This window comes from Impatiens glandulifera, chromosome 1 (genome assembly GCF_907164915.1).
Source record: "Impatiens glandulifera chromosome 1, dImpGla2.1, whole genome shotgun sequence".
Taxonomy (NCBI): domain Eukaryota; kingdom Viridiplantae; phylum Streptophyta; class Magnoliopsida; order Ericales; family Balsaminaceae; genus Impatiens; species Impatiens glandulifera.
In genome coordinates, this window is record NC_061862.1 from 94,822,147 (window position 1) to 94,834,570 (window position 12,424).

General features: G+C 33.9%; 1 protein-coding gene across 1 annotated transcript; it reads left to right on the top strand.

The window, feature by feature from the left end:
* The first annotated feature begins 499 nt into the window (after positions 1 to 499).
* On the top strand, positions 500 to 1,835 carry LOC124922360 (dof zinc finger protein DOF3.1-like). The gene is made up of 2 exons (XM_047463093.1): positions 500 to 561; positions 643 to 1,835. The coding sequence occupies exon 2, from the start codon at positions 667 to 669 to the stop codon at positions 1,558 to 1,560; it is 894 nt and encodes a 297-aa protein (XP_047319049.1). The 5' UTR covers positions 500 to 561; positions 643 to 666; the 3' UTR covers positions 1,561 to 1,835.
* The last annotated feature ends 10,589 nt before the right edge of the window (positions 1,836 to 12,424 follow it).

Below are 12,424 nucleotides of genomic sequence, written 5' to 3' on the forward strand. Positions count from 1 at the left end.
TTAAACTTAAATTCAAAAATAACAAGTATAAGAATTAAAAATTCAGATTTTGCACTTTGACATTGTTCACTCCTAAAAACCTCTTAAGTTATACATATGGTGACTATATATTTACTTTTTTTAATTTTTTTCTTTACATTTTTACATTTAAAGGATAAATTTTTTTTCTTCTTCTAAAGATCACATGACAATGACTAGACGATGTTAAGTTGTCTTGCTTACAAAAGGAGTAAAATTATATTATTTTTTTCTTTAAAATTAAATTATGAAAATTTCAATTTAATATGTAAAATTCAAATTTTTTTTTGAGAGATGAAAGAACAATATGATGCATGGATGGTATATTGTAGAGGAGAAATTCAAAATATTCATGATTCCTAAATACAACATAAAGTTATACATGCATGTTACATGATTAAAGGTTTTTTTTTTCTCTTTCATTATATTTCTATATTAAAGCATGCCCATGACTACTCTCATTTCCTCTTTTCCATTACACCCACGAACCTCTCTCCCTCTTTATCAACTCATCAAAAGCCATTCACACTCATCTAATCAAAGGCATCTCGATCTTTTTCTCCTATAACTTTTCATCATCATCCACTTAAAAAAAGAGACTAATCCATCTTTTCTTTCTTGTAGATCGATCAAACAAATCACAAAAAGATGATTCAAGAGCTATTTGGTACTAATGCTTCTTCTCTTTTAAGGGGAGAAAGAAAGATATCCAATATCCCTACCATCTACAATGGCTCTTCTTCTTCTCCATCTCCGACAACGTCGCCTTCTCCATCCCCCGCGAATTCCACAAATTCATCTGAAAAGGAGAACTTGAGGTGCCCGAGATGCGACTCGCCCAACACCAAATTTTGTTACTACAACAACTATAACCTAACTCAGCCCCGCCATTTTTGCAAAACTTGCCGACGTTACTGGACGAAAGGCGGGGCCCTGAGGAATGTTCCAATTGGAGGCGGCTGCAGGAAGAACAGGTCTATCGGTGGTACAGCCACCTCCGTGACGCCCTCTCTAGGGAAGTCCACCACCTTGGCAGCTAGGTTCAAGAACATACCATTCTCCGATCATCAACTTTCATCGAGCATGGGAGGGCCCATACTTTGGGCCCCGAGTCAGAGCTCGCAGTTGCTAGCTTTTCTCAATGCCACCGCCCAAAACCCTAACCCTAATCCAAGTTCTTTTCAGATGGATAATTCTCTTGGTAAGAAGGAAGATGGGTTCATGATCGGGTCACAAGAACCGGTAGGGTTGAATTCCCGGACTATAGGGTTGGATCCTTATAGCAATTCATCTTCTTTGAGCTCTTTGTGGATGAACATGAATCAAAATCAAGGTGGGATTTTGATCGGGGAAGCTCAACATAACATGAGTGGTTTTCAAGAGCTATATCAAAGGCTTCGATCATCGACTAATTACAATTTACCGGATTACTCGTCGGTTTTGTTTGCTAACTCCGGTCCTTCACCACCTTCTTCTTCTTCCGCTATTTTGGAGTCAGCTCCGGTCATCGCAACGGATCATTTCGGGTTTGAAACAAACTAGTCATCATGATCTCTTCATGAACATATATATGATAAGTATAAGTGTGTGATGATTATCTCCTCTCCTAGCTTGTATTATTATATATGATCTAGTTGTTAAGGGTTTGGGGGTATATGAATTAAATTATGAATATGGGTGCTGTAGATCGATCGGTATAACATTTGCTTTTGTTTTTGTTAATTAGTTGTGTTTCTTAATGTGGTTGGTTACCAAAACTAAATCATGAGTCATTGGAAATCGGAAATGCTAAGAACTATTAGTACTATTAATCTCTCGTCTTCTTACTCCAAATAACATTTTAAATGCACTCTATTTGCCTGTTTTTCTGCAATTTTTATATCATCTGAAAAAAATTGTTCGATTTTTGTTTGAGTTTTTAATTGGTTAAATTATTATAATGTAAAATATTTTCGGTTATAAATTGAATAATTAGATGATTAGAAAGAAATAAGATATTATATGAAGATTTTTTATATAAAAAAAACAGCAACAAAGGATCTCCTACTAATATTTTTCAATACATATAATCACTTTTTACTATTTATATATGAATCAAAATTATTTAAAAATAATCACTTTATTATTAAATAGTAATTCTTGCATCTAAAACAAGGCCTTTTTACTTTACATAAAATAACATGGGGTTTCTTTTTCAAATATAGTTGGTTTTACCCTAATTAGTTGAATAATTAATTGAAAAAGGGAAGAAAAGAAAGAAAAGTGGTGGGCATGGGGAAAGAATATTAGACATGGAAATCGACAGGAGAATATATGTTCTTGGTTAACTCAAAAGTAAGATTTCTTCATATATTTTTTTAAATAAATAAATGGATGATGGGATATAATATTATACATTTTAATTCTTTGGTTGGTGAAGAATAATATATATATTATAATATAATTAATAGTGATTGAAGGACGTAGTTGTAGTAGGTCAGGATGAACAGCAGCCTTTTCTCTAATGGGTTTTCCTTGAAACGGCATTTTGATTCCTACACTTGGATTTGGATTTTCATCTGCACCTTTCGGTTAGTTTTAGTTTGTTTTATTGTTCGAATTCGGGTTTTTCAAATAACTTGGATTATTTAAAAATAATGACAGAGGGGATGATTTTTACGACATACAAAAATTTGATAAAACAAAGCCAACAAGATCTATTAAAAAACATTATTTTACAATAGGCTAAATTAATTAAAATTGATTAATCTAGAACTTGATAGATGATCGTTTTCTTTTTTCAAAAATCAACTTCTTATTTATTTTTATTTTTTTTTAAGATTCATCCAGTACATAATCGTTCGTATTATCAGTTATAGACTCTGAAACAAAATCATTCTTAAATAAGAATTTTATCGTATTAAAAAAATAATTTAAACTTTTTTAAATATAATTAAAATAAAACTAATTACATGACACCCCAAACTTAAATGTCTCCTTAATGTTAATTTATGTCTTTTGTATTATTTTGATAAAAATACCATCAACAAAATATGTGAAGATATTTTTTTTTATAATAAATCACATAATTTTATAGAAACAAAACCTAAAAAATTAAAGAAAAACTCTAAATCAACAATAAATTTTCATTAAATTAGTTTTAATTGCCTCCACTAAATGATAGTAAGAATATATAAGCCAAGTTATTTTCAAGTTATTTACCCTCCTCTTGATATGTTTTTTTTTAAATGTCTATATCTCCAAGTTATTTTGGTCCTATTCATAAAAAATGTGCAGCCCCGTTTGATTCACTCTTAATTACTTGTAATAGTTTATTTACCCTCCTCTTGATATGTTCTCGAAATCAATCAAGGTCTATAGATTATAACTCTCTTTACATTTTGTTTGTTTTCCTTTTAAATGCATTAATATTCGTCATAGAGAATACAAAAGCACGACAGCATCAATCAGTACTGATTGACACTGCCAGCAATCTGATTTCCCTCTCTATATATTTATTTATATATAGATAACAAATACACTAATGTTGCTAATTGGATTGAATTCAAATCATTTTTTATCACATTATTTAGATGCTTTAAATTATATTATTAAAATTAAAAATATTTTATTCAACTAAAATATTAATTAATTTAGTCAATTCTGAACACAAACACATTTTAATTTTTTTTATCATTTGATAAAGGTTGAAACCCTACTTTGATATGTCTTATTCGTAAAGTTATAAGACTATTGATGTGAAAAACATTAGGCATGTTAGTTTTGTTTCATCTTTTTATAAGATTGTCGCAAAATATTTGACCAACAGATTGAGAAATGTATTAGAGGCGGTTATATCTAGTAATCAGATGATGTTAATAAAAAGTCGTCAAATATATGATGTTGTATTAATAGTCAATAAGTGCATTGACCCAGCTAATTTAAGAGGTGACAAATGTGTTTTCTTTGGAAGCTCATTTGGAAGCTGGGCCTGACAAATTAATAAAGCCCATTAGTGCATATTTAATCAAAAGAAAAAAAAAACAGCAGATAGTTTTTGTTCTCTCTCCCTCTTCCTCCATTGAAGTTCTCTCTTCCTCCATTGAAGCAGCAAGTCATCCATTAAATTGAAGCAGCAGGTTCTTCTTCTAATTTCTTCTCCATTTGGTTAGCCATTTTTAGTGATAATGATAATGTATGTGAATGACAAGTTAGGATAAGGTTAATTGATAACTTTTGTTAGATTATCTCTAGGCTTGTATTGAACTATATTGTATACCCATTTGATATAGTGGATGATTTAAGTGGCCGAAGTGTCCCGTGGTTTTACCTAATTTGGGTTTTCCACGTAAAATCTTGGTGTCCTACTCTCTGTTTCTTTGATTGTTTGATTGTTTGATGCTCAATTGTTTTGGCTACCTATTTGATTACACAAAAGGGAAAAAGAATTGTTAGGCCTTGTTGTAGCTTGTCTATTTCTGAATTGCTAAACATGTGCTATTATTCGATTTCTCCAACAAGTGGTATCAGAGCTGAGTTCGTTTGGTGGTGATTCTTGTATAATTCAAATGGAAGAATCGTTGAGCAGTAATGGAACGATGATCAAACTCACAGCTACCAATCACACAATATGGAAGTCACGGATGGAGGACTTATTGTGTAATTATGATTATGAAGACACTATTTTGGGTGATAAAGGAAAGTCAGAGGCTGTGACAGATGCAGATTGGAATAAGCTGAACAGAAAGGCAGTTGGTAAAATCAGACAATGGGTTAACAACAGTGTATATCAGCATGTGGCTACTGAAGTTAATGCTTATAAAGTGTGGACTATTTTGAGTGAATTGTATGAGAATAACAACACTCAAAACATATCATTTATATTTAGGAAGCTTTGCTCGTTGAAATATCAAGATGGGTCTTCTATGTCTGAGCATCTAAATGCTTTTCAAGGGATTCTAAATGAGTTGGCTGCGATATGAATGAAATTTGATGATGAACTTCATGCTATGTGTTTGATTAATTTTCTGTCTGATAGTTGGGAAACACTTGTGGTTTCAATTACCAATTTTGTTCCACAAGGTAAGCTCACTTTGAAAATGATGAAAGAGAGCGTGTTGAATGAAGAGGCTAGAAGAAAAGAACAGGGCTTCTCGACTCCATGTCAGGTGTTCGTGACCGAGAGAAGGGGTAGAAGTAAAAGTAAAACTCCAAAGAATCGCAGTGGCAGTTCAGACAGGTCACGGAGAACATCCAGCTCAAGAAAATAGATTACATGTTATCATTGTGGCAAGCCAGAACACAAGAAGTATCAGTGCAGATCTTTGAAGCGGGAACAAAAGGAGAATAAGCAAGATGGAAGTAGTAAGGTTACAGATGTGGGTGGTAACGACATCGATATTGTTTACGACAATGATAGTATCAACCTTGTTTCTCAAGATACACAATGGGTGGTAGACTCATGTGCTTCTTATCATGTCACCAATTGTTGTGATATATTTGCTTCTTACACTAGTGGACAGTTTGGTTCAGTGACGTCGGGAAACCATGTTACGTGTAAGATTGTTGGAAAAGGAGATGTCTGTTTGGATACTAACACTTCGTGCAATCTACTTTTGAAGAATGTTCGACATGTTCCTGATATTCGGATGAATTTGATCTCAACTGGTATTCTTGATGATGAGGGCTATCCTAATTACTTTGGTGAAGGAAAATGGAAACTCACTAAGAGATCTTTGGTGATAGCTAAAGGAAAGAAGGTCGGTTCTCTTTATGCAGTTATTGATTGTTCAGCACAACTTTGACATAAGCGACTTGGTCACTTAAGTCATAATGGCATGCAAGTTCTCTTCAAGACAATTGATCTTCAGGGTTTAAACTCCATAGATTTGAAGACATGCACAGATTTCTTAGTTGGTAAGAAATATAGAGTTTCCTTCAAAAGTTTCTCTCCATCTAAGAATCCCAATATCCTAGATATGGTTCACACAGACATATGTTTTATGGATTCCTTGACTTTAGGTGGTGCTCATTATTACATCACTTTTATCGATGATTGCTCAAGGAAGGTGTGGGCATATTGCTTGAAGACTAAGGATCAAGCATTGGATTACTTCAAGTTGTTTCATGCTGAAGTGGAGAGAGAAACTGGGAAGAAGTTAAAATGTATTTGTTCGGACAATGGTGGCGAATACAGAGGGTCATTTGTGGAATACTGTAAAAGTCATGGGATCAAGATTTTGAAGATTGTGCCAAAAACACCTCAACAGAATGGAGTCGTAGAGAGGATGAACATGTCTATCAATGAGAGAATTTTGTGTATGTTGTCTCATGCTAAGTTGCCAAAATCCTTTTGAGGAGAGGCAATGAAGACAACGGTTGATTTGATCAATCTTTCACCCTCAAGTCCTTTAGATGGCGACGTTCCAGAAAGAGTTTGGAGAGGTAAAGACGTCTCTTATGATCACTTGAGAGTTTTTGGTTGTAAAGTGTTTGTTAATGTTCCTCGAGATGAGAGAGCTAAGCTTGATAGCAAGACGAGACAGTGTATCTTTATTGGGTATGGCCACGGAGAATTTGGGTACCGATGTTGGGATCCGGTTAACAAGAAACTCATTAGAAGCAGAGATGTGGTATTCTTTGAAGATCAGACAATTGAAGACTTTGAGAAAAATGAAAAGACGAAGTCTATGGAGAAGGAATTGTCGGACAATGGTAGGATTCGTACACCACAATCACAGCCCAATGATGTGGAAAATTCCCAAGTTGAGGTTGATGAGACTCCTTTAGTTGATGCTGAGCTAACAGAGTAAGTTGAACAAGATGATGATAGTTCTCTAGAGCTACCTGATGATCAGCATATTAGAAGATCTATTAGACAGCGACAACTTTCTAGTAGGTATCCTCCCAATGAGTATGTGATGTTGATTGACGGGGGAGAACCAGAAACCTATCAAGAAGTATTGTCTCATGAAAACAAGAACAAGTGGTCAATGGCAATGCAAGAAGAGATAAATTCCTTGCAAGAGAACGAGACTTATGACTTGGTGAAACTTCCAAAAGGAAATAAGACTTTGAAGAACAAGTGGGTATTCAAGTTGAAGCACCAAGAGAATAGCTCACAACCTCGATACAAAGCAAGATTGGTTGTGAAGGGCTTTGGACAGAAAAAGGGAATTGATTTTGAAGAGATATTCTCACCGGTTGTGAAGAGGTCATCCATCAGAGTTGTGTTAGCATTGGCTGCTAGTCAAGATTTGGAAATTTAACAACTGGATGTGAAGACTGCATTTCTCCATGGTGACTTAGAGGAAGAGATCTATATGGAACAACCTGAGGGTTTCAAAGTTAAAGGTAAAGAAGATCTTGTCTGCAGGTTGAGGAAAAGCTTGTATGGGCTCAAGCAAGCGCCTAGACAATGGTACATGAAATTTGACTCCTTCATTGAAGCAAATGGGTACAGTAAGACTACTTCTGATCATTGTGTTTTCATCAAGAGATACGGTGTTGATGATTATGTTATTCTTCTGCTCTATGTTGATGATATGCTAATTGTTGGGGAAGATATTGCGAAAATTGAGAAGCTCAAAATGGAGTTGAACAAGTCTTTTGCGATGAAAGATTTGGGTTCAGTGAAGCAGATCCTAAGAATGGAAATCACGAGAGACAGAAAGAACAGAATACTTTGGCTATCATAGGAGAAGTACATTGAGAAGGTACTTGAGAGGTTTGCAATGAAAAATGCAAAACTGGTTTCAGTTCCACTTGCAGGTCATTTCAAGTTGAGTTCTAAATAATGTCCTACAAGTGAGAAAGAGAAAGATGATATGAAGAATATACATTACGCCTCCACAGTTGGTAGTCTCATGTATTTCATGGTATGTATCAGACCGGATATAGCACACGCGGTTGGTGTTGTTAGTCGGTACCTCTCCAATCCGGGAGAAGAACACTAGTTGGTTGTTAAGTAGATTCTCAGATATCTTCAAGACTCTTCGAAAGCACGTTTATGCTTCGGAAGTGATACTCCTATTTTGGAAGGTTTTACAGATTTTGATATGGCGGGTGATGTTGATTCAAGAAAAACTGTATCAGGTTTTTTGGTTACCTTTGCAGGCGGTGCTGCTTCGTGGCAGTCAAGGTTACAAAAGTGTGTTGCTTTGTCTACTACAGAAGCTGAGTATATTGCATTTACTGAGGCATGTAAAGAAGTGTTATGGATGAAGAAGTTCCTACAAGAGTTGGGTCAAAAGCAAGAGAAGTTCACTTTGTTTTGCGACAATCAAAATGCCATTCATCTCTCAAAGAATTCAGCTTTTCATTCGAGATCCAAAAACATCGACGTGAGATATCATTGGATACGTGATGTGTTTGAGGCAAAAGAGCTGAACTTGGAGAAGATTCATACAAGTGAGAATGGTGCCGATATGTTTACGAAGTCATTGCCTAAAGACAAGTTTGAAGATTGTTGGGAGAGAGAGGGTTTATTGGAGTCCGCGAAGTTGCACTAACGGGGGAGATTTGTTGGGTCAGCTCATTTGGAAGTTGGGCCTAACAAATTAATAAAGCCCATTAGGGCATATTTAATCAAAAGAAAAAAAAAAACAGCATATAGTTTTTGTTCTCTCTCCCTCTTCCTCCATTGAAGTTCTCTCTTCCTCCATTGAAGAAGCAAGTCATCCATTGAATTGAAGCAGCAGGTTCTTCTTCTAATTTCTTCTCCATTTGGTTAGCCATCTTTAGTGATGATGATAATGTATGTGAATGACAAGTTAGGATGAGGTCAATTGATAACTTTTGTTAGATTACCTCTAGGCTTGTATTGAACTACATTGTATACCCATTTGATATAGTTAGGGTTAAGCATAATTTGGGTTTACCCAAACCCAACCCTAACCCAAACCCAAAATATTAATTTGGGTTGGTTAATATGGGTTGGGTTGAATATGGGTTGGGTTGAGTATGGGTTGGGTTTAATTTGGGTTGGGTTAGGTTTACCCAAATTATATAAATTTAATTTATTTCTATATTATTAATCAAATATAAACTAATCATCTTCCAACTTAAAGTCGAACACGTTTTTGACATGTTTAACACGTTTTTCATACGTTTAACACGTTTTTCACACGTTTAACACGTTTTTAATATTTCGAACACGTTTTCACACTTATAACACGTTTTTCACACGTTTAACATGTTTTCAAGTTTTTTGCACGTTTAACACGTTTTGACATGTTTAACACGTTTTCACACTAATAACACGTTTTTCACATTTTTGACATGTTTAACACGTTTTCACACTAATAACACATTTTTCACGTTTTTGTCACGTTTAACACGTTTTTGACATTTTAATATGTTTATCGCGTTTTTGACAAGTTTAACACATTTTTTACGTTTTTGGCACGTTTAACACATTTTTAATATAAATAACATGTTATTGATAAGTTTAACACGGTTTTCATGTTTTTGGCACGTTTAACACGTTTTTGACATTTTAACATGTTTTTGATATGTTTAACATGTTTTCACACGTTTAACACGTTTTTCATACGTTTAACATATTTTTCACGTTTTTGACATGTTCAACACGTTTTTGACATATTTGACAGATTTTACACATTTTTGGCACGTTTAACACGTTTTTGATATGTTTAACACGTTTTGGCTCATTTAACAAATTTTTAGTTCATTTAACAAGTTTTGGTACGTTTAACACATTTTTCACATTTTGGCACGTTTTCACGTTTTTGGCACGTTTAACACGTTTTTGACATTTTAACACGTTTAACATATTTTTTTACATGTTTAATATGTTTTTTGCACGATAACGCATTTTGATAAGTTTTAACACATTTTTAGCACGTTTAACACGTTTTTCATGTTTTTGGCACGTTTAACACGTGTTTCACGTTTTGACACATCAAATGTGTGATAACATATTAAACATGTTAAAATGTGAGAAACATGTTAAACGTGTCAAAAACGTGTTAAACATGTCAAAATGTGCAAAAAACGTGGAAAACGTGTCAAAACGTGTTAAACGTGCCAAAAACGTGAAAAACATGTGAAAACGTGTTCAATGTGCCAAAATATGAAAAACATGTTAAATGTGTTAAAACGTGCCAAAAACGTGAAAAATGTGTCAAAATGTGTTAAATGTGTCGTAATCATGAAAAACGTGTCAAACATGTCAAAAATCGTGTTAAATGTGTTAAACATATCAAAACATCAAAACAGTGTTCAATGTGTCAAAATGTGTTAAACGTGCCAAAACATGTTAAACATGTCAAAACGTGTTAAACATGTCGAAAACGTGTCAAAACGTGTTAAACGTGTCTAAAACGTGGAAAACGTGTCAAAAACATGTTAAATGTGTCAAAATATGTCAAAAATGTGGAAAACATGTGAAACGTGTCAAAATGTGTTAAACATGCCAAAAGGTGACAAATATGTAAAAACGTGTTCAACGTGTCAAAAATATGAAAAACATGTTAAACATGTCAAAACGTGCCAAAAACGTGAAAATGTGTCATAATCGTGAAAAACGTGTCAAAAACGTGTTAAACATGTCAAAACATGAAAACAATGTCCAGCGTGTCAAAATGTGTTAAACGTGCCAAAAACATGATAAACGTGTTAAACGTGTGAAAAGTGTATTAAACGTGTCGAAAACGTGAAAAACATGTCAAAACGTGTGAAAAACGTATTAAATGTGTCGAAAACGTGAAAATGTGTTAAACGTGTCAAAAATGTAGAAAATGTGTGAAACGTGTTTAAACGTGTTAAACGTGTCAAACGTGAAAAACATGTGAAAACGTGTTCAACGTGTCAAAAATATGAAAAACATGTTAAACGTGTCAAAACGTGCCAAAATGTGTTAAATGTGTCATAATCTAGAAAAACATGTTAAACGTGTTAAACAATCCCTAAAACATGAAAAATGTGTTTAACGTGTCAAAATGTGTTAAACGTGTGAAAAACGTATTAAACGTGTGAAAAACATATTAAACATGTCAAAAACGTGTTAAACATTTCAAAACGTGTCAAAACGTAAAAAATGTGGAAAACGTGTTAAACGAATCAAAATGTGTTAAATGAATCAAAACATGTTAATTGAAAAAATAAAAATAAAATAATTTGGGTTACTCAACCCATACCCAACTCATATTAGTAAATAATATGGTTTGAATTATGGGTTGGGTAAATTTAATTTGGGTTGAATATGGGTTGGGTAATACGGGTTGGGTTTACCCGTTTGCTCACCCCTAGATATAGTGGATGATTTAAGTGGCCGAAGTGTCCCGTGGTTTTTACCTAATTTGGATTTTCCACGTAAAATCTTAGTGTCCTGCTCTCTGTTTTTTTGATTGTTTGATTGTTTGATGCTCAATTGTTTTGGCTGCCTATTTGATTACACAAAAGGGAAAAAGAATTGTTAGGTCTTGTTGTAGCTTGTCTATTTCTGAATTACTAAACATGTACTATTATTCGATTTCTCCAACAGATTGAGAAATGTATTAGAGGCGGTTATATCTAGTAATCATATGATGTTAATTAAAAGTCATCAAATATTATATGTTGTATTAATAGTCAATAAGTGCATTGACCCAGCTAATTTAAGAGGTGACAAATGTGTTTTCTTATGTTAGACAATGAAAAAGCTTATTATCACGTCAATTTGGAGTTTTTGTTAGATGTAATAGTTAAAATGGGAATGAGCGCAAACTGAATTGGGTGGATTAGATTTTGTCTCTCGACGGCTAAGTTTTCTGTCATTGTTAATGATAGTTCTCAAGGATTTCTCAAGAGTTCCCGAGGGATTAGATAGGGTGATATACTCTCTCCTTTTTGTTCGTTATTGTTATGGAAACTCTCTAAAAAATGACAGTGTTTTTAGAAAACTCAGGACTCATCCGTGGAGTGAGTTGTGGGTCAAGAAGATATCATTTTTCTATATCACATTTGTTTTTCGTTGATGACACGCTCTACATGGTTTAGGCTACCTACATGAATTTTAAACAGCTTCAGGATATTTTATGGGTATTTGGTGTATGTTTCGATTTTCGAGTGAATCTTAATAAGTCAGATATCTTTTTCTCAGATCATGTTTTGAATAGAAGAAGAATGATGTTGACAAATGTGTTAGAGTTCAGAATTGGTTATCTTCCATCTACATACGTTGATATGTCATTGGGTGTTAAATTACGATCCAAGGTCTCTTGGGACCCGATTATCACTAAAATGGAATGTAAATTATCTACATAGAAAAATAAAATAATCTCGAAAAGGATCGGTTAATCCTCATTATGTGTTGTCATCTATGTCAACATATATGATGTCTTTATTCATTCTTCCCAAGAGTGTGGCAGTGAAAATGAAGAGAATATTGTGTAAATTTATATGAGATCCTCTAACTCATCGTTTC

What these genes read in the sequence shown, in the direction of transcription:
- LOC124922360 (XM_047463093.1), top strand. Translation starts at nt 667, where the DNA reads ATGATTCAAGAGCTATTTGGTACTAATGCTTCTTCTCTTTTAAGGGGA.